Below are 23628 nucleotides of genomic sequence, written 5' to 3' on the forward strand. Positions count from 1 at the left end.
CCTGACCACACTTTCAGTGAAGAAACTTTTCCTCATCTCCGATCTAAACCTCCCCTGGCACAACCGGAGGTCATTTCATCTTGTCCTATAGCCTGTTATTTGGGAAAAGAGACCGACCCCCACCTGCCTACAACCTCATTTCAGGTAGCTTTAGAGAGCAATAAGGTCTCTCCTCACCCTCCTTTTGTCCAGGCTAAACCACCCTAGTTCCCTCAGCTGCTCCTCACAAGACTTGTGCTCCAGACCCTTCCCCAGCTCCGTTGCCCATCTCTGGACACGCTCCAGCACCTCCATGTCCCTGTTGCAGTGTGGGGCCCAAAACTGAACCCAGGATTCGAAGTGGGGTCTCACCAGTGCCCAGTACAGGGGGACAATCACTGCCCTGGCCCTGCTGGCCACACTGTTTCAGATACAAGCCAGGATGCTGTTGGCCGCCTTGGCCACCTGGGCACACTGCTGGCTCACGTCCAGCCGGCTGTCGACCAGCACCCCCAGGCCCTTTTCCTCCAGGCACTCCCAGCCCCCTGCCCCAGCCCGTAGCGCTGCGGGGGGTTGCTGTGACCCACGGGCAGGACCCGGCACTGAGCCCTGTTGAACCTCATACAACCGACCTGGGCCCATCGGTCCAGCCTGTCCCGGTCCCTCTGCAGAGCCTCCTGCCCTCTGCACATCAACACCCCCCCAGCTTGGTGTCACCTGCAAACTGACTGAGGGTGCACTTGATCCCCTCATCCAGATCATCGATAAAGATATTAGACAGAACAAGCCCCAAATCAAATTTCAGATCTAGCCACTTCCCAGATTTAGGTCTCCACATACCACAAAAATACTTACATTGCCACAGCAAACGCTTCTTTTGGTGGCTGTACCAGGCTACGCAGGTTCACAGTATGCATTAACCAGGCAGAAGATTTCTCTTCCGCAGAGGAGAAATCACACCTGGCACAACATATTCCCTATCAGGACTTCATCCAACAAACCCCCTCAGAGATCCCCAATTTAATGAACTAAGTTGTTACTCCTTCATTCTCAGCATCTCTTTCCCTCCATCTAGCCCTGGAAGCCTCCACCTCTTCCTTCTAGAAGGAGCCTCAATAGGTAAAACACAAGTTCAATAAAAGCATAAGAAAGCTGTGTGAAGCCTATTCTGTGCAAAGCCACAAGACCCCACAGTCCAGATTTGCATACACAAGATCCCATCCCGTTCAAGTAATACTTTTTCACTTAACTACTGACCTATGCCACTGGGCAAGGCATGCAGAGGGAAAAAGGATCCTGCAGAGTGCTCTTCTTTGCCTGCTGAAGGACAAGACTAGGCACTGTAAAACATCCTGCAAAGAGAAACTGAAATGCACCCGCTCAGCTGTTGAGCCTGACTCACTCAGAGCCACACTCACATCCTGCGTGGGTGCAGCTGAAGTGACACAACAGCTTTGTAGGTTCATGGGTCTGCCTGCTTCTAGCAATTTTGCATGTGCAAGGGGGCACCACCACCACACTGCGGAAAGCTTGTGATCTGCAAATTTAACTTTGCCCAATTCCACAGACTCAGAGCCTGGAAGAAGAGGTGGTAGCAGCAACACAAAGACAGGGCACAAGAGCCTGCCAGCAGTTTGCCTTAGATGGATACTGACCCTTGGATGATGAAGCTTACTAGCGGTCTGCTGTGTTTACAGTTATACAGCAGATGGTTCCTTTGAAACAGAAAAGCTCAAGAACAAAACAGGAGGTAGGCCTACCACCGAGTTGTTTGGTGAAAGTTTCCTACAATTTTTCCATTGTCAGTCCCAGCTGAGAGATTTTTGTTATGGAGAAGTCACACGTGAAAAAGAGGACAAGCACGTGCATGCCAGGAAAGTTTAGTAACTGTTATTCCCATCGTAAGATCCATGGCAAGACATTCTGGGTCTCATCATCAGAGTACCAGCCTGTCTTTGTTTCTTCCATCCAGCCCCTTGTTCTCTCCTCCCTCCACCCTCTTCTTTGAAGCCTCCTTCAGACAATTTTGAGCAATCATCACCCGCTCAGCCTGTTGCCATATACCCACGGCACCCTCCAAGGCAGCAGCAGGGCTTGGGCCATACCTGGCCTATTTTGGTGCCCCATCCCTCTGCACAGCCATGGCTCTGTGCTTCACCACATCCTACACGGCACACTATCAGACTGCTAATTCAGCCAGCTCATGAGATTTTGCTCAGCAGGCACCAGATAATACTTCACATTCATTTTAATTGCGACTTCTTTGTAATGTTTTCCTTTGTTCAAGGGAGAGAAGAAAATTAAAGAATTGGTTAATCTGGTCTATATAATAAAACAACTTTATTCTGAAAAATAACAACCCCAAGGGATGTCTCACAGCTGCCTCTCCTCAGCTCCATGCACCATCCTTGGTTTCTTCCAGTCTGCTGCTCCTACCAGCTCCATCTAGGCCCAAAAGCCTCCTCCATCTCACACATGGCACTTGCTGTCTCATACACAAGCTCTCCTTCACAGCCCATTTTCAGTTTGACCCTCCCCAGGGTCCCAAAGACCTAACTCAACCATCCCTTATCATTATCCCACCTCTCCACAGTAAGCTGCCACTGCCTTCTCTTGCTATGGATGGTACAGAAAGGGCTGGAGAACAGGAGAAAACAGGCAGGACTGCAAGCACAGAAATCAACAAGGAATCAGTAGCCCAGCCACTAGCATCCCTAGGTGCTTGCCCTTCACCTGGACAGCACAGGTCATGCCTTTCCGCTTCGGGCCAACACCCAAAGCGTTTTCGGTAGTAACTTGTTCCCTTTTGCTCTCCCAGCATTCAAATTCAAAGTATCTCCATTGAAAAATGTTTCTGTGCTTTAACAAAACCCAACAGACACCTAGCCTCTGAGTCTACTGTATTTTCTTTCATTTCTAGCAGAAGTCTGCTGTTCAGAGCTTAGTCAAAGGCGCGGTGAGAATCCTGTCTGCTCTACCACACCGATTTCCACTGCTGATCACATAAGTAATCAGCATGCTGCGATATGCAAGACTGGTCAGGCAGCTCGTGCCTATTCAAGTGCAGCTACATCCAGAAGCCTGACAGTAGGAAATACAGAAGCCCACAAGTTTATAATTTATTCTGTAGAAGTGACTAGAGGCAAGAGGAGGCAGTCACACTGTTTAGTCTATGAAAAATGCTCTTTAGGAAGATTTTAGATGCCTAAATTCAGAAGACTCACTTGGGAGCTTTCAGATGCCTGAGGCATCCCATGTTGAGCACCTAGGCACTACAGGAAAAGAGTGAGTGGCTTTGGAAACTGTTTCACAGGTTAACCAACCCTAAATGATGCAAGAAGGTGGTTTTACTCCTTCCTCGGGTATGTCCTCCCCTCCCTTATTACTGAGGCTAGAAAACAAGGACCTCAGGAAGCCACAACCATTCCCCTTGTCCTACAAAGCAGATGGGTCAAACCAGCTGTCCCATAGGTTCACTGTGACAAGCATGGGATGCTGAACAACATACCAAACCCACTTTCATACAGCACATTGCCCCCACCATAATCAGGACAGCCACACTCTGTGCATGCTCATCCAGGAGGATCAGATTGCTGTCCACATCACAATCCTCAAACACCTTGGCAAGGAGAGGGATTCTGCCAGCTCAAGGGGTTGATCAAACGAACAGAAACTTGGATCAGACACAATCACTGCAGAAGGCTAGAATACAGTCTCCCAGACTCAAAGCAAGTGAGCACTCATGAACAGAGCCGTTAAAAAAAAAAAATAAAATATCTCACTATTCCATATGCTTTTCCCTTAGGACAATTATTCTGGCTTGAAAAAAAAAAATTATGTTGGTTTTAGAAAAAGCTAAGTTCAAACAAAGCCCAGCCACCGTTTTCTCTACCACAGTTTCATAAAACCCTTTAAGGCAGATGCTAACGTACAGCTGCACATACAACAGCCACAGAAACGCTGTGAACAAGAACCAGTTCAGAGCACGGTTATGGAAAGAGGTGCCGGTGCAGCTTCCTCGGCCACCGCTGACAATGCTGTTTTGTTCTTCCATAAAGCTGTTTTGTTTAGGGCCTTCTTTGGAAATTCCGTGATGAAACACATGCGAAGCAACAGCACAGACACATGTGCTCCTTCAGGATTGTTTTCACCACATAGCCCCCAAGACCTCCTCAGCCACAGCCTGTTCCATATGTTCATTACTTCATGAGCAGGGATATAGAGTCCTGTCCACACAGTTTCTGTCTGCCTGTCCCCACTCCTCCCAAAAGTCACCAAGCACTTCTGTGGCAGCTGCTTTTCATGGGTTTTGGAGCTGGCTTTGATGGCAGCCACAATGATAGGGCTGACACACCCTTTGTGAAGTCCATCCACCTCTGTAAATCACACAAGCCAATAGTCCTGATGACACAAAATCATGGCTCAACGCACACTTCTGTTGCAGAAACATTTAGCAGCATAACAATGCAAGGACCTCAGCACAAGAAAGTTAGGAAACACTTCAGTATTAATGCCAGCTAAGTAAAAACCTGCCGATTTCCTCAGCAAAATGGCACTTGACCCACATTATCTAGAAAGCAACCGCTTGCTTGTTGTTCTGTGCAAACCCTACTTAAAATGAAAGAAAAAACGACCCACATTTGAACTGTCTCAATAACCAGTGCTGCATAAGAAAAAGGCTCCCAAGGTAACTCCATTAACCCAGTGTATCTTCAGTGCAGAGGTTCTATAAGGCAATTTTTCTTTTGCAGGAACTCACGCTGAACTTTTCTTCTTGCTACAGCATCTACTCACAATAAAGCTGGTTACTGCATACTCCTGTCCAGAGCAATCCCACCCCATGAAAAAACCAGCTTCCCCCTCAAAAACACATTTTCATAAACTACCAGCTCCCTATTAAGAGACATTTTATGAGACACAGTAAAGGTACTACTTGTCAGACATTCTAAAAACAAACCTAGACGGGTCATCCATGCTGCAAGGTGCTCCGCTGCAATAACGAAAGCCATACAAGGAGGCCTGCACCAAAACTTCATGACCAAATTAACATGCCTCACCTACACTTCCCCACCCTCCTAACTGTCAGTGGCCTGTAAGGTCTCTTCTGGTGTTTCAACCCCTTATTTTTCCTATAATCACTGAGCATTCAACTGCAAGTTTGTTTTGCTAGACCCTTCCTATCCAGTCTCATTTTAAAAATCTTCTGGAGCAGTTAATATTCTGGTTAAGAATCACATCATGTAATTGCATATATATGGAGCTTACACACACACCATCAATACCCCAGCATGTACACACTCCAGAGAGTCACCATTGCTCACAAACAACTGGTTATCACTGAAATTTTAAGGCCTCTGTCATAGTCATACCTAAATCAAAAAGATGGGTGACAGGAGGATTGCTCTGCATTCTCCCACCAGCGTGCATGCTCCTTTACCAGGCGATGCCGCTTGCAGTGCGGTTCATCAGAAACCAGCTCAACGTTCTGCTGAAAAGAGGTCAGAAACTGAGGGTGACAAAGCACATCAGGGAGAGACGGCACTGGAGGTCTGCAAGGCCCAGCTGCAGCACGTTGGGCAAGCCATGGCCTGATCTGCTAGAAATAGGTATCGTTCCCTCCACAGCGCTGGTAGCAGGAAGAGGCAGGTGGGCCAGGCTAGGCAGCAGAAGAAAGAGGCAGAATGCCAAGGTAAGCCTGAAGCAAATTGAGTATCAGAAGGCAGCAGGTTCCTTTGAGACTGCTTCGTTGCTCTTTTGGCAGAGGAGGAAAGCAAGCCATTAAAGAGGCAGCATACACCCGTGCCGACTTCATTTGCAGCACTAATTGCCATGCACGTGCGCTAATTGCCCTCACATGAAGTGCAAGGAACTGGGCACTACTTGAATCCCATGCAGTAGGTGAGGCTTCCAAAGTAATGCTTGTTGGATCATGCTCTCATCACACACTCCACTACCAAAGCAGGAGGGAATTGGGGCTGTGTCCTTTTTTAATAAAGTTATCCATTGCAGTTTATTTAGATACCAAAAAGCAAAATTTCAACCAGACCTCCAAGAGACATTCAGGATATTAACAAAGTCTGGAGCTTCTTACCAAGGTAAGAGGAGAAAACAGCCACTGAAACAAACTCTTCTCTGCTGTCACTGTGGAGCACAGGGCAATGCAGGTACCTTACGCAACCATTTCTCCTTTTGTCAGTAAGCAACGCCATTTGACTGTTAGTGAAAGCTGACAGCTGACAGGGCTCATCCTCGCTACCTGCTCAGGTAAAGTGCACCAGAAAAATAAGCTCCAGCAGCAGCAACACAGAGCTGCACTGCCTGGGGCCTTTTCCTGTGGCTGTTTACAATGTTAAGGAGTTGAAAACAAGGAAGCAGGAGAGGAAGGGTGGGCTGCAGCAGGTGAAAAGACCATGCTTGGCCATCCTCTCTTCTGCTATGTTAAGGATTTCCTGGAAATAGGGCTTTATGCTCTTCCCTCCAACAAATTCTGAAAGCAGCACGTCCCTATCAAGATGTTGTCCTTAACATCCTTCAGCTGTATCTGTTTTCTCCCTAGATGATATCCACCCCTCTGATCTGGCAGCTCAGGTGCACAGGTGCACCTCACAGACTATTTTGGTCCAAATAAATGGACTACACTTTTAGTTGAGCTGGGCTGGGAGCAAAAAAACATTTCAGTTACTGAATTTGATTGTCTCTTTGGCAGGTACTGCTGCTAAAGCACACATGACCAAACCCTCAGTGATCCATTACCATATGGGTGAAGAAGAGGAAAATGCACCTCTCACTACTAAATTTTTTTACAGTATTTCTTTTCAAGCTTTTGGGGTTTTGTTGGTTTTTTTGTTGTTTTTTTGTTTTTGTTTTTTCCCAGGACCTACAGAGGAATCAAGCTAGGGAGAGAGACAGGAGACACTGCAGACACATCTTTCACCAGCATTTCTCTGAAAAATGTGTACTGCAGGGTGCCTAGTACCAGACAGATGCCTTTCAGTAATGTGAGGATTGATCAGTGTAAATCAGTCACTTTTGTTCTACACCAGCTCTTCCTTCCTACAAAAATAGCCCTGAGGGGAGTTAAAGGCACTTTGCAAGCAGCCAGAGGGCAAAGGTATTTTTGGTGATAGGCAGAACACATTTAGATTCCAACTAATTTCTTGTGGTGCTAAATAAAAACTAGATAAGGCAACAAGGATTTAGGGTATGGTTTAGACACAAGTAAGATTCCTGTTAGATCTGGCTGGGACAGGGAATAGCAGAGGGAGAAGGTATCCTGGCTGTTAAGATTCAGAAGTTATTCAACTCAGCCCAGGGAATTGCAGCCCTAAGGCTACTGTTTGTGCAGAGGGCACCTTTCAGGGTTTGGGTTTTTTTTCTCTTTACTGAAAAGAACAATTTTTTGCACCCTGCCCAGACCCAAGCGCTAAGTTTCCACCAGCAAGCCAATATTACAATGCCACCCATTTGAATGGAGTACAGTATTTCTCCAATAATCTTCAGCAGGAGGTTTGGCATGCAGGAAGCTGTCAGCATCTCTCCCCATGAAGTTTTACATACAGCAATATGCTCATGCTGTGGCAAGGCACTGGCTGAACAGTACATGTAGTATTGCAAATGCTTAAACAAAAGAAGAGCTGATGGAAACCACTGGGGGGACCCTACTGATCTCTAAAACTACCTGAAAGGAGGTTATAGGGAGGCGGGGATTGGTCTTTCCACCCAGGTAACAAGCAACAGGACAAGAAGAAATGGCCTCCAGTTGTGCCAGGGGAGGTTTAGATTGGAGATTAGGAAAAATTTCTGCCCTGAAGCGTGATCAAGCATTGGAACAGGCTGCCCGGGGATGTAGTGGAATCACCATTCCTGGAGGTATTTATAAAACAAGTAGATGCAGTGCTTAGGGACATGGTTTAGTGGTGGACTTGACAGTCCTGTGTTACCAGTTGGATTATGATGATCTCAAAAGTCTTTTCCAACCTAAAGGATTCTATAAAACCAAAGGAGATTCTGCCAGGAAAGACACAGAAGAGCGTCACCTGCCACTTCAAGCATTTAATAACCCTGGATCCCAGAACTACATCTTATTACAGTATATTGCCCCAGTCACAGCTGCTGTGGAATTAGCAATGAAAAGGTTTACTCTCATCCTCAAGCAAGAGGCCAGGCTCTGAAAGCAGACAATTTCTCTGTGAAGGATGAGTTGTAAGCAGTCACTGCCATCCCTAGCACAGAAACAGTCATATCAAGGAGACACTCGTGACCTGGCTACTGAGAAGCAGCTTTGGTAACAGGGCCAAGGGCTGGCTAAACATGACAGATAAGCTCCTCTCTTGACTGTCCCTATCGCAAGTGGCCCCAGCCCTTGCCAAGGGGGTAAACACGTAGCACAGAAGGTGACACCATCTCTTCTAATAGAAAATGGCATATATGGGCAATGCACTAAGTTAATAATATAAAGTACTCCTGACTTACACAAGCTACAGTCTTACCCTAGAGATACTGCTGTAAAGATTGGTCTGTTCAGAAAAGTTTATCAAAATAAACTGAAGAAAATTATTTAAACATGTGTGAACACTCCCCTTAACAAGCGTGACTATTTAGTTTGCATTCCCAGTGGAAGCGAATGACATGAACTAGGTCCATTTGCATCTAAAATAGAAGAGCAAGGTGATTCCGGCAGTGGACTACAGCCTTTATACAGTGGGGGCTATACTGCAGTTGAACTAATCTGCCTGGGTACCTTTCCCTGGCAACATTACTTGCACAAACCTTTAGCATCACGACTACAGCCAGATACACATTATCAGGAAAGAAAAAAAAAATGCAATATCCTAACTTTCTCTAATGGGAGATGAAAATATTTTCAGGAAATACTTCCTTAAGTATTTGTTCACAGTCACTTCAACCACGGCTGCAAAAAGCACACACTTTTAAGAGCCCCTGGAACAGCCCTGGAGTGCTAACAAGTTAACTAAGTATACCTACTCTAACAGCTGAGAAGGACTAGGCACTGAAAGAGAAATCACCTGTGAAATGACATTTAACCTTCAAGCTTATTGCTTGTACTGTAGTGCTTTCAAGAAGGCTTCATTCAGGAATGAGACCCAACTGCGCCAAGTGTTATACAAACGCACTGTTTGTGACGGAGAACCTCAGGCTTCAGGTGGGGTGGGAGCTGGGGTTAGGTAAAACAAGGAAAACCAAGAGTCAGTTTCAGCTAAGAGCAGCCAGAGCTCTAGTCAGGGACATCTCTTCTTTACTGTCCGCTCCTACCCAGGGCTGTGCTTGCTTGTTTGCCTAAAACAACAACAAAAGAAACAAAGAAAACACATACTGATGTGTCGTGATCCCAAAGAGCACGTATACAAAAGAGGTTTTTTTTCAGATGGATCTTTGATTAGTACTTGCCACAAACACTTCAGGCTGACTTGGTCTTGTCTTGGTGCGGTGGGATGGCATGGCATGGCTGACCTCTGGAAGTATCCCTCAACCATACCATCTCTGGTTTTGTAGCTTTCAAAAGTTATCAGTGCATCTGTCATACCAGGGGGGTGACACTTTCTCCAGCACACCAACACAACTAAGAAGATACAAGTTTGTGCTCTATCCCCTCATTTTTCTGGCTTGTCAACAGCCTTGCAAATTTCTCAGATATGATAGTACAACTCCCATATGCACAGCAGCTATTTGGTGGTGTACTACCGAAGAGTCCAGAATAGAAATGGAGTGAAGAAAGACTCCATATTCAACATCAATTAAAAAGGCAAGAACATAATTACCCAGTACAAAATCTGGGCATGATGTCAGAGCCCCTTCACAAACTAACATGACCATCTGTGTTATGTTTTAAGTAGATGCCGCCACCTTGAGCAGGAAAATACCCCCAATATGTTCCATCACAGGGTGTTATAATCCTGTCTTACTAAGAGAGGAGAGGAAAAAAAAGTACTGGTTCAGTTCACCTTCATTTCAGAGATCACTGCAGATTGCTTTTTCAACTGACAAATATTGTGCAATTCCGCATTTAAACTATTTTTTTTTCCCTCCACACCATCTGAACAGAAGAAATCAGTAAACGTAAGAGAAGAATTGTTCAGTGAGTAATGTTAAAAAGCTCAGTATTCCTTTCTGGCCTTAAGATCCAGCCAGTTCACCACACAACAGCAGTTCCCACTTCCCACTAGTAACCTGCTTCACGTTTAACAGTTTTAAAGACTGCAGTTAGCTTTTAGCATGAGTGAGACTGACATTTTAATTACATAGTCTCCCACCACACTGCAGAGCATCCTCCTTTCCTAGCACCACAGAACATTTCTTCCCTTCCTCTACGAGATTACTAGTAACCACCTGCCCAAAAGAAAGAAATCCCATACAATTGAAAATACCTTCATTAATAACATATACCTTGGTCCACCCATTTGTGCAATTCTGTACATAGGTACCCACACATCAAGAATACACACAAAGCTGCTGTTGGGTACCTCCCAGCCACCTGAGAGAGTTCACTCAGCAAGCATGTCTGAGTAGCTCTGTCATCTGTGGGCTGTCCAGCAAACTACTCTTTTTAGAAATACCGATTTGAGTACTCTCTTACCACATTGCTAGGTCTAAGAACTCAGTTTTCAGATTCTGAGGGACACAGAGATCAGTACTTGTAGCATTTAGTCTAGAGCAGGGAATAATGAGAAGGAGCTATGGCTTTTTCTGGAGGGGAAAACACAGCCAGGGAACTGTCTGCATTAGCAATGTTTTATGACAGATTCCTGCAAGCAATGTCGTAGCCTTTTCTTTTGACTATGAAGTGAGACAGAATGTCTTATACAAGCTGCAAACACGTTTAAGGAATAAACAGTGTACGTAAGTTGCTGCTTTGAGAGATCAATTTCTAATGTCCGGGGGAAACACAAAAAAAGAAAAGACAAACCTTTCTTCATTTATATTCGCCCTCTGTTGCATCAGCACAGTCCTTTGTTTACTGTCTGCAAAGATGCACTCTGATACTAGCAGAATGTGTACGTTAAATTTGTAGAGCAGCTTTAATCTCAAAAAAAAAAAGAAAAAAAAAGAGGAACGTTTCCCAGGAAAAAGGAGGATGCTAGCAAAGCACAGCAGTACCACAAAGGCCCAATTCACAGGAAAAAAATTTATGGGTGTTGCATGGATGTGTAAAACTTTCCATGAAAATAAAAGGAAGCTTAATATTGCATCTGAAAACTCATCACTCAAAACCACAGAAGAAGAGGTCTAGCTAGAGGAATTAAAAACAAAATCAGGGCAGGACTGATGACCCTTTGAAATATACTTCTCTTCTGGTATTTCTGCTGCTATGAAGTAGGAGAAGCCACAACCGATGACCATACAGTGCAGCCTGGATTTGCTTGATGCTATTACTACAGACAATCCGGATAGTGTCTTAAATACACAAATATGATTTGTGTTCTTGATGTCTGGGAAAGAGTAAGGATACATTGCAATCACGTTAGTGACTTATAAATACGAAGAAAAAAAAGTACGTATTTCATTTGCAGAACAAAGACTGACAATATAATGAAACTTTCTGTAGTAAATGCTGTAACAAAAATCCCACTCAGCGTCAGTGAGGCCAGCCTGGCACTAGAAGCAATACTGTTGGTGATGCCAACACTGTCCATGAATTCTTAAATGGTGGGGTCTCTTACCACTTGTAAATACATCATCTTTGTGGTGCAAAACTGACCTGTGTCTGGCTGAAGCAGTTCACAAATTTGTCTAACCACCAGGCTTCTGATGGGAGAAGGGCTCCCTGAACGTTCAAACGCAAAGTTGAAGGTGGAAGGTAGAGCTTTAAATTGCATTCAGTCCATTTCTCTGGCTGTCAGAATAAGACCATCTCATGCTAAATTCTACTACAGATCTGTTCAATGATGCCATTCCTGTACCTGTACTTCATCCTGACAGTGATGAAGCTGGCAAGACTTATCACCATCATAAAACATTGGTATTTCCTTGGGAGTGGCCCAGTCACAGGTGCTAAAAAGCATTTTGACTCTTGTCTTGGCCTGACAGCCGTTTTATGTGTGATCTTATTAAGTGCTAGAAACTTCAAGCTTTCCTGTGATAAGGTGAGAACATTTTGGAGTTCAGGAGACAAATATTAAAATTCTTGTCTGTTTCTCACACCCCCTCATAACTAGATTATATTTTTTAATATCTTTGGGGTTGTGTTTTTTCATTCACATGAGATTTCCCCTTGGGTTTTTACCTAGCCTGAGGACTCCATAATAATGAACCAAATTACATTTCTGGCAGCAGCTGGATACATCTCAAGTAGAGACAAAAACATTTTTATTTTTTTGAAAAGTATCATCAATGTCAAAACAAAAAGAAGAAAGAGCATCCCCTGGATGCAAGACATCACAAGTTCAGATCACTAGGCTAGACTTCAGAAGGTGGGAAGGAACTAACACCGAGTGTATCCCACATCAAAACACAGGACTCACAGAAGATGAAAAAAGTCACACAGCAGTTATACAGGAACCTCACCCACTTCCCAGAAGCTGTGAATCTTCACATACTTCGCACACACTTTATCACTGTCCAACCCTGCTGGGCCATGGAAAGAAAACACATAGCTTACCATGAAATCACATAGCAGGGAGTCTCGGAGACTGGTGCACTCCAGCTCCCTCTGCGTTACATCATTGCATCTTCTGGGTACAGATCACCTGTGCAAGGTGCCGTTTAAATCCTACAGTGCAAAGCAGATGGGAAGATAAAGCTTGCCCAAGGCTAGCAAAACTTGGAGCCCTGTCTTCTACCTCTCCAAACAAAAGTGGGCATTTTGTCAGAACTGCACCCACCTGCATGAGGGGTTGGGGGGTGGGGGTGGTGATGGAGAAAAAAAAAAAAAAACACCAAGAAAAAAAGAAAAAAAAAAAAGGAAGACAGGAACTCTTCAAAGCACGTTCTCAGAAGCCAGTACCAGCTACAGGGTGGACGACTTCACCACACATATGGAAGCTGCTGCCAAAATAATTTCGTTTTTTACCTCTCAGTGTTCCAGCTGCTGTGGGAGATTTTTCATTGCATCTCCTAGCAGGACAGAAGGAAAGTTCTTTTAGTTCAATTGGAAAAGGAGAGTAATATCCAGTACCAAAATATGAAGACAAACCAGCTCTTCCCAAAAGGCTGTAACTGTTCCAACTACTGCAATGGCCCAAAAGTTAGTAATTGTTCCAATTTTCTTAAAAGACTGAGAGGGAGCTATGGCACATGACTGAAAGATTAGCTAATCAAACAGAAATTGAATGCATTTGGAGGACAATCTGGTGCCCAAAGTTCACATTCCAGCTGGGCAGAGTCCCAGTCCTCTTGCACCCCAGACCTTGGCAGTGCTGCCCAAGCAACTGTGAACTCTGAGCAAAAGGGCATTTAGGAAGAGCTGAGCCAATTCAGGCTCCAAGAGGGCACGACAAGTTCCAGCGAGCCATTAACACCAGGATAATCAGGATTTTGTTTCTAGTACCGTTCAGGTTTTTAAATCATCTGAATGCAGTTACTCACAAAAGACCACATAAATAAGATACTCTGTCAGAGACCTGTCCAAGTTAGGGTATAAGGGTCACACTGGTGTCAAACCAAGCCATCGAGCTTGGGACACTGAGGGACAAGTCAATAACTGATTTGTACGATTAGGGCGTAGAAAGCTATCCTTCTGCCTCATGCGTCTTGATGAATTCCAACCTTTTGCTGAAGTATCTTCACCTCTCCAGAAATAAGCAGAACTAGCACACCCTGCCTTTTCAAGCATGTCATAAAATGTCTAGAAGGACAAGCCTTTTGCTGGAATGAGCTTATCTGGCAGAGCAATGCACCTAAATCTTCTCCATCAAGCTTTTTCTTCAATTCACCAAGATCCAAGCCAGCTATAAGATTGCAATTGCTACCGCAAGGCTGAGAGGAATTAAGACAAATGGGTCAGTTTACCAAGACAACAAACCTACTAAGAATCTAGGAACGCAGAAAAAATTAGACACACAGCACTCTATTACACTAACCAGTGTACGTTACAGTGAAATATCAAACTAATGCAGGGTAGTGGGAAGGAGGATAAAGAGGGGGGAGATTAGGAGGTGGCAGGATCATAGGGTAATTTAGGAGATAAGAAAAACAGATATGCCTTTGTAAACCTCAAGCAAGACACACATTCCCAAGAGATCCAGACAATATTCCTACTAAGGACTAACTGATATATAATACCTCAGGGACTTAATTACCTCTGTTACAGAATTACACTAGGGAGACAACTACCAATGCAATGGTTACTGAATATTTTGGATTACCATTATTTCCCTGAACAAAAGACCACAAACCATCAAATTTTACAAACTTCAGTCAAATTGTTGCTTGGGCAGATTCTTTAGTTGTTAGCAGTGCTGGAGCACATCTTACCATACAAGAGCTCTACTGATATCAATGTTTATGCAGAACAGGACATTAAGTGCTGTGTGAGGCACATGGTATCTGGCCCCACGTAGCCAACTGCCTTAAAAATCACACCCTAAATGAACATTACTCAAATTTATTTTCCAGGTGGACAAAAGTAAAACAGGCATCAAACAACTGTAAGAAAAGTGACACACAGATCTATCTGCATTTCAGGTAGCTCATCTCTCCGTTACAAATAAAAGCCACTCAAAGACAACGAAAGTACAATACAGTGACTTGAGTAATTCACTTCTGAGAATCTGTTAGTCTCAAAACCAGTCATCACCTACATATCTTAAGCACAGTGAGGCTGAGATGGAACATACAGTACTATTTCTCCTGCTATATGACTAGCTTCTTGTTGAATGAGATTTAAATTGCACCTAAAAAGCATCTTTACGAGACACTAGAAGATATCCACCAGACTCAAGTCGATATCCTATTACAGTGAGAAGCTGGTTTTAGCCCTGCTGAAGTGACAGTTTATTTAGGGAAAGGAAAACGAGAAACTGCACACGTTTTCACACCAGCATCTTCCTATAAATGGTTAAACTGAAATGCTACACTTTCGAGAGAACCACCGTGCAGCTGTGGATCAATCATGTACCATTAACGTGGACTGACAGGGAGAAAGGCCAGCACATACACAGTTCTCAGAAGTGAAGGATGAGGAGTACTAATGTAATGTTGTTATGATGGAGGCATATGGAAATGGGCTGAGCAAGAAGTACCTCAGCATCAGGAGCCTTGAATCGGAGTGCCATAAACAAGAGCCATGCACTGGGGCAGCTGTTCAGAACTGTGCTATCAGAGAGCCTTTGCAGAAGCTTTGCAGTAGTATTTGGAGAGGAAAGCAACTGGAGCATTTCAGTTTCTCTTTCGATAGGGATACTGACACAAGACAAAAAGTATTTATCTTTCCCAGTCGTCTGGTTTTGTGGTACCTTAACAGTCACCCGCTCACACTGAGTTAATAAACTACAAAAGCTTAACTGTATCCTTGAGCAAGGAACCTCAGAAAGTTACAATAAAACAGGTTTGGATGGGAAAACAGGAGCAAATCTAACCTCAGTCCACAGGTTTGTTTGATGTTTTTATCCCTTACTCCTGGTCCCCCACCCACAATCCCCATCCCTTTTTAAGTCTGCTTCAGAGCCCAATAAACTCTGTTGTGAAACTCCTTGTCCCTTAGCTCCTAGTCTTGCAAAAATGCCAGTGCTTACTCAAGACTATCTGCACTGAGGGCAGCTGGTCTGCTCACATGACTTAAGCATCTGCAACCCACATGCTGTAAGTTCTTCCATACATCTGTACAAGTTTGCGGATCAGCTAGGTAGCTTATTCCTACCAGAACATAGACTAAATCTCAGTATCATCTTTGTTGTGAATGCAGGACAGTGTATTGATAAATAGGATATTTCTTTCTCAGTGAAGTATTAGATAGTCTCATTTGCATGTAAATTACTTCTTAGATGAATCCTAGAGTTGGATGTGTTTTCAGAGCCCAAAAGCGTATCAAAACCAACCTATGGAAAAGGTTGGCCTAAAACCAGATACACTATATATAACAAGGAGAGGAAGACATGGTCTTGTGTACATTGTAACATATTTGTAATCCAGACTGTCCCAGAATAACACAAGGGCACAAACTTGAAGACAAAAGCAGTCATCCCCTCCCCAATAAATCTGAAAGCAGTCCCTCAAGAATTAATTGATCAAGCATCAATTTAAGTAATCAAGATTTGTAATTGGCGAAGCGTCACATACTTAACGGGCTCTGCTTCTGGCAGCAGTCTTTGGATGCGAGTAAATCCTCAAACACAATTTCTTTTTCTCCCCTCCCTCAGCATTGGATAACTTCTGAATATAATGCAATAATTTGCATTATTTAGCTTTTTTGTTCTAATCAAACATCAATTTGAAAAGCCGAGGTCATTGCCCCTACCTGATCAGACTCACAGAGGTACCAAGTATACCTGTTGGTTTTGCTAGGGGTGCTCAAGGCACTCTTTAGCAAGACAGACCCCAGACTCCTCCAGGTAGTAAAAAGAAGTCAGAGCCTACTTCCCAAGTCCAGTGACCCCAGAAGAATTATTAAAAAAAAACAGCCCATCTAAGACTGAACAATCACAACTACCTTTACTCCTGTCACTTTACCGACTCAGAAATAGAGGACCGCCTTAACCCTTTCATGAAGCCTGACTAGCATAGCCTCAGACCAGAGAGCTTGGCGGCAGATAAGTTCAGTAGTGCTAGGAGAAGGTAATTCAGACAATAAAAGCATAAAATTCCTCAGCAAGGGAATCCAACAAGTTGCCTTTCTCCCAAAAGGGATCTACAGCCAAGGATTTTACTCTCTTGAGAAAGAGAAGCAGCAAACTTTTTAACAGGCTCCTGAGCCTCACAAAAGTGCACAACAGTCCACACAAGAGTCACGCCGCTTTGAATGTTAGTGGATCATAACAAGAGTGTATGATTTTTCCTGGCTTGGAAACAACTGGGACAAGATTAAAAGAAAAGAGCCCCCACAAAGAACTTGCTTAAGTATTATGGTTTAAAATGCCATGAAAAAGAGAGGAAAGGGGATACACATCCTAACCAGCCTTTCTTCTGTGACTGCCATGGATAAAGAACCATCTGGTCACGTAGTCACAAATGCATTCAACATCCACTTCTGCTCCACAAAACCCAGGCTGATGTGACTGCCAGCATGAAGTCACTGAAAACAACTTAACCCCCTCTTCTCATTTTATGTGGTCTTCATCTGCCTTCGCCCCAGTAGTTTGAAGGGGGAAAACAGGGCTTGTGTGCATCAGTGGGGCAGAGCTGAACAGAACAGATTTCCATGGCAACGAGATACAGCCCCAGTGAGGAAGGCCTGTTAATAGATGTGAGGCAACGTGCTCAGCAGAAACAGATTTTTCTATCAAACAGCCAGAGATAGCGGCTCATGTTCATACGCAAACGTGCAAGGAATCTGATTCTTGGCCTTGTACAACCCCACTGAATTCAGCCAGAGCTACGCCAACGTAGACCGCAGCAAGATAGAGACTGGCATTTGGTGTTAGTACAAAAAAAACCCCCGCAACACAGAGAGACACTCTGCCTTTGAAAACAAAGTAAGAGCACATCCTAAGACGTTCCTCATTAACTAACTGCAGGAAAACCCAACTAGTTTGACCAAATCTAGTATGGAAGCGAAAGCAACTGTGTAATGCACAGATTTGTACATACCGTACCATCATCTACTGCCCGTGTATTTACCTTTGACAAGTGCACATTTATACACAAGCCCTACCTCTTACAAATAATCCTGCTGCACTTAGAAAGGGAAGGAACTGTAATGATCCCAGATCCCCTACTTAGGGAGTCAATCTTCTGGCCTTTGTAATTTAGGCTTCTTCCCATAAAAATACAGTTAGCAACACTCCAACATAACAATACTTTATGTACTTGTTAGTATCCTTCAAACTCAGCTTTGCTCGTAACAGACTTTTAAGTCTACTGGTCATAATCATGACAAGCTTTGCCTTCATATGTAAGAATGCAGCCTCCAAACACACTGAATTCAATAGAACAAGTCTCGGTTTATAAAGTTAAGAGCATGCACAAGGCTTTGCAGGACCAGAGCCCCAACGAGGAAGAGCTAAGACCATTAGCAAATTTTTCTAAGTCAAGCAGAAAAACAGCAACTGCCCTGCTCACAGCATATGCTCTGCTGGAAATGTACAAAAAGCCATTTATATCACGCATAAGCAAAATATGCCATGTACAGTTTATAAAAATATCTGTAACAAGCTAAGAACAAAGCCAGAAACTGTCCAAGCAGGCTTAACTGGGCAGTGGGGAGAGAAAAGAGTAACTTCATGGGCTATTCTGTGGAGCAGAGCAGCGACAACCCCATCCCAGCAAAGTTTTATTTAAGCCCTACAACTTTTCCTGATGCTGCAGCAGGTGGAACGCAAAAGGACTCAGAAGTAAGACTCGAGGCAGGCACTGCAAATGCAAGGCTTTATTTCATATTATGTGACAGGGCTGTAAAGCTACCAAACACCTGATTTTAATATACAGTCCCCAGTTACATACAAGCATCAGGGCTGTATCTGTGACAGTCTCAGCCTTGTTCAGAATCCTGTTCATCAGGATGACGATTAATTACCACATAGCTACAATGTTTTAAGTGAATGGTTTCCTGATTGCCAATGTGTCTGGCAAGCTTAAAGCACATGAGCCCCAAGGCTGCTTGCTTGCTTGAAAAGAAGAGCGACGCCTTGTATTGCTGTTGTTTATACAGATATGGTAATTAAAAATTGCACTGTAATGCATTCGATAATAGTCTTATTGTTCCCGTGAACTGAATTGCTCCAGTTAAACATAATATCACAGCTAAAGTATAGTCTACATTTATACTTTTTTAAAAAACTTTTTTTTTTTTTTTCTGGCTGTATATGAACCCTGGGCTTCTTCACCATAGATATTTCCAGCACATCTGTGAGCAAAACACCTTCTCGCTCAACCAAAAGCTCCACATCCCCATGGAGCACACTCTGCGACGCACAAGCAAGCACTACAGTGACACCAAACCCAGACTTGGGAGTGACACACAAGGATAACCTCTAGCTGACAAAAATGGCAAGGCTTTCCACACATTTCTTGGTAACACGGCAGCAGGCACGGATACCATTCCACAGGTGTGCTTAACGCGGAGCTATTTACGTTAAATACAACTGAAGGGCATTAGCAGGGCTGGCTGACAGCGCTGGAGCAGCAATCACGGGAAACCAGTAAGGCACACTTCTTAAACGTTTAAAGCCTTAACAGAAAGCAGCAACGAGGAAACACCACAGCTATAAAAAAAAAGCAAGATTACAGGCTAGCCACCATGTCATACAGCATCCCACCTCATAGCAGATAACCTAGGGGTTCGACTGAAAGCCCTGTCAGCCTTCCAGCATTGGGCAGGCCTGTGGAAGTCAGACAAACCCTCTGACTTTCCTCACCCTTCAACACGGCGGGCAGGTGGGGGCCGCTGAGCGCACACCCGAACCGCTCGGGGCTCGCCTACCTGCTTCAGGAGGAACTTATCCTCCGCGTTGATCTTGAGGGAGACGGCCAGGTGGATGGCGGAGAGCACCACCCCGCTGATGACCGCAGCCCTCATCCGCACCGGCAGCAGCGTGTAGATGCTGTAGATAAAGAAGACGGTCCACCAGATGCCCTCTGAGGCACTCCTGGGCCACACCAGTAGAACCCCTACCACTTGCACTGCCAGGATCACCAGGATGACAGAGTAGCACGCCAACCACATGTGGTCCTGGTGGAAGTCGTTGCGGTTGCACACCATGCACAGCACCACCATCAGCAGGATGGCCAGAGAGAGCACCACGACGTAGGATACCTCGTAGTGGCCGTGCGCAGCATGGAAGATCAGCATGACCACGCAGACCAGCACCAGCACGGCCATGAGCATGGTGAGGCTGCTCTGGTTGAGCCGGAAGAAGTAGCGCTGGTAGAGGCGCTCCAGTTTCTCTGACTGGAACTTCTTGGACCTGAAGATTTGCAGCAGGCTGCTGCAACAGCTGCCCATGGAGAAGGCCGCTTCGGAGTCCCCCTCGTCGCCGTCCTCCTCCTCCAGCTCCTCGATCTTGGCCTTGATGCGTCTCTCCTCCAACCCCAGCTCCACGGACCGGGGCCGTACCTCCCCCTGCTCCCCCAGCTGCCGGGGGCTGGCATTGTTGGGGGCAGTGGTGGAATCACCGCCGGGTGGGTGGCGGGACCGGTGACGTCGGCTGTCGTCACCATGCTCCTGCCAAGCAGATTTGGACCTAAAACTCATCATCCTGCAGCCACTCTCCCCGTGGCTCCGGCTCGCCTGGGGCTCATAGTCTTCCTCGCTCCTCCACCTGCTCAGCATGCGGGAGGCCTTCTTGCCCGAGGACCTGTTGGGAGGCGGCGGGTAGGAGTAGCCATTGGCCCGGGCCTCCGCCTCGCCCCAGGCCGAGCGGTGCTGCTCGGAGCCTGCCCAGGGCGAGGGGCCGCCGAAGCCCGGGGGGCTGACGCTGTTGGAGCGGGACATGCCCGGCGGGAAGGGGCAGCGGGCGAGGGGACAACCGCCGAGCTGGTGCAGGGGGCTCCCCCACCGCAGGGGGTGCGCAGCTGAGAAGAAACCCCAAAAGACAGTGGGGAAAGGGGCAAAAATGGAAAAAAAAAAAAAGGGGGGGGATAGAAAAAAGGCAAAACCCGCAAATACCCCCAAAGTCTCCAGAGGAGCCAGGTGTCCCCCAGAGCCGGGGTCTCCCCGGGGGACCCCTCAGTGCAGCACGGCGGGCGCCATCGCCGGCCCCGGTGCTTCGACACCCCCGAGCGAGCTCGGCGCCGCCGGGGCCGGGACGCCCCCCGCCTCAGGGCAGCTCTCCCTCAGCCCCGCGGCAGCCGCGGGGGCTCGGGGTGCCGCGGGGGCGCCGCATCGCATCGCAGCGCGCCGCGCCGGCCCGGCACCCGCCGCTCGGGGCTGGGCGCAGGGCGGGCGGGCGGCGGCACCGGCCGCCCCGCGGGGAGGCGGGCGGTTTCGCCGCGGGCCGGTCGGCGGGGAGGGCAATAAGGCTCAGGCTCGTAGGGCCGCAGCAGCCTGCGGGAGCATGCCCTGCCGGGGGAGCCCTGGGCGCGGCGGGGGAGGCTGCCCGGGGCGGGCCGGGCTGCGGCGGCAGCGCCCCTGCCTCGCCTCGCCTCCCAGCGGCGGCGGCGGAGCCCCGGTGGCAAGGCAGGGCCAGCGGCAGCCGCACTGCTCATGCACACGGCCGCCGCCGCCGCTACGCCGCGGTGCCTTCGGGCGGCGGGAGCGCCTCTTCCACGGCACCGGGGAGGGGGAGAAATGAGCAAATCTGAAGGGAAAGGAAGGAGGGGAAAAAAAAAAAAAAAAAAAAAAAAAAAAGGAAAAAAAAAAAAGGCGGGGGCTCGGCGCTCCCTCCCCCGCGCTGTCACAGGAACGGAGCGGCGGCGCAGCGCTACGGGCGGCAGCGGCCCAGCACGCCTCTGTCAGGGACGGCGGCGGCAGCCCGTCCCGGCCCCGCGCCTCTTTGTACTCCCCATTCAACCGGGCGCCGGCCGCGCCGGCCCCCGCCCCCGCCCCCCGCCGGCCCCCATTGGCGAGCCCCCCGCCGCCGCCCGTCGCCATTGGCCGCCGCCGTCCCCCGCCCCGCCAATGCTTGCAGCCCAGGCCGTTAACTCCTTCGGCGCTCGCGCGCCGCGCCGGCCGTTGGCGCCTCCCGAGGGCGCTGCCTGAGGCGCCGCCGCGGCGGCCTCGCTGAGGGGCTGCCCGGGGAACGGCCCCACTCGCTGGAGTGCGGCTGGGGTTTGCCGGGCCCCGCCATAACGGGAGGCAAGCGGGCTTTTCTCCATGTTCTGCCTCGCCTCCGAGGCTGCGGGCTCACGTGTGGTAGCTTTCCCGGAGGAAGGAGGAAACTGCCTCCTGCTCAAGAGGACAGAAATGCCACCACTGAGAACCGCTGGCCAAACCACTGGGGAAACAAGGAAGGTAAAACCCCAGATAAAAACCCAGCTCCGTACCCGTTATATCGCTGGACCTACTACTAACACCGCAATTAAGACTAAAATATGAATGCAGGCATTTGGACTTTGTTTCTTTTCCAACCACTTAAACTACATCCCCCACTGCCATCCCACAGCGTTGGGACACAGCCTTACTGAGGGAGGACCCTCTTGCCCGGTGAGCTGGCTTGTGGCAGGATACCACAGCCGTTCCCAGCACGTTTCAAACAGCAGACTTCTACAGTGTTCTTTGGATGAGCCGCTCTTTCTGCAGATGTCAATTTAATTGATGATCTACAGGGTTTTGAAGGCAAGCATCATAGGTACTAAGAATAATATTATCACTTGATGTTCTGTATCGTGTTTTATTAAGCTGTCAAATCAGATAGCTGCTTAGCTTAAGTAGCTGAAACGTAATTGTATAGATGTTTCTTCAAACATCCCTGCTCCCTAGTAGTGAAGCTGTGGTTATCCAGGGCCACAGATAAGGCAAGGTTTGTAGAGAGGTAGCATTGGTGGATAAAGTTGGAAAAACCAGGTAACTTTCCAAACACAAGCCCTTCACATGTTCTTTACACATGCAAGTTAACTCCACAAACTACAGCAATTTAGGCCTTTCTGCATTTCACTGAAGGTTTGTAAAATCACATGCAGAATTTTCAGCAGTGGTTTCCACAGAGCATCTTCTACTTACCAGGGATACACAGTTAAAGATTTTGACTAAACAAACCACAAATGCATGTGACTATTACAGTGGTACCCACTTATGTGGCATTTTCCTGCTAGATGCTACTTGCTGCAGCCAATCAAGATTGTATTCGGTTCCCTTACCATGAGGAGACATTTTTATATATAAATACTACTGTCTTTCAAATGGAATTTATATTTTTTTGGAATATTATACAATGCTGTCACTATCCATACACTAGAACAAAACTCAAAAATTCTGTGGTTGGTTATGCTGGCTGCACAGCGTCTGAACTCTTAAGGATAAAGACAGTGAAACAATTCTTCAGTGGGTTGTAAATTGGGACAAGTCTTTTTGTTTTGTACACAAAGTCCCATTTTGGGGTTATTCTCTCAAAGCCATTAAAGATCACACTTTTTCACAAAATTGTGGAACTGTAAAATCAAGCAAAAGGGAGAAAGAACACCTACAACGTGTAAAATTAATTCTGCTTGACAGAAAATGACTAAGTAGGTATGCGTAAGAACCAGGCACCTTCCAGATCCAACTCAACATCTTACTACATTTAGTTCTGAAAGTCAACAAAACATTGCTCAGGTAACGGGCCAAATAATTTTGAGTTTCTTGTTTCACCACTGGGTCTAAGCCAGGGCTTTCTTAGCTTTTGCATCATGACAGCCTCTGGAAGCCTGAATCCAAGGCAAGATTCTGCAATGCAGTAAGCTATAGCCCCTTCTCCAGAAAGTTTACGTCTACAGGTACCAGAAAACAGTAGTTTCAGTTCTGGAGTGCCATTCATATTTCTTTTCAGTATGCAATTGTTTGACATATGAATAGTTTTACTTTTTGCTAATGTTAAAATAATTGATGCTAAAGCTGAAGATATCAAAGTTTGGTTTTTTTTAAAAAAGATCCATAGCCAGAGGGCAAAAAAGCTTCGTCCTTGT

The 23628-nt window shown here is 46.4% G+C and overlaps 1 protein-coding gene across 2 annotated transcripts in view; it reads right to left on the reverse strand.

Annotated features, from left to right (window-relative positions):
- ADCY5 (adenylate cyclase 5) overlaps positions 1-21515 on the reverse strand; it is a 223838-nt gene extending 202323 nt beyond the window's left edge. For both annotated transcript variants that reach the window (XM_027804760.2, XM_027804753.2), the window contains exon 1: positions 19511-21515. In XM_027804760.2, coding sequence (XP_027660561.1) covers positions 19511-20521 — 1011 coding nt within the window. In that variant the 5' untranslated portion in view covers positions 20522-21515. The remainder of the gene's footprint in view (positions 1-19510) is intronic.
- Positions 21516-23628: the final 2113 nt, after the last annotated feature.

The sequence above is a fragment of the Falco cherrug genome, chromosome 8, assembly GCF_023634085.1.
Source record: "Falco cherrug isolate bFalChe1 chromosome 8, bFalChe1.pri, whole genome shotgun sequence".
NCBI classification, from domain to species: Eukaryota; Metazoa; Chordata; class Aves; order Falconiformes; family Falconidae; genus Falco; species Falco cherrug.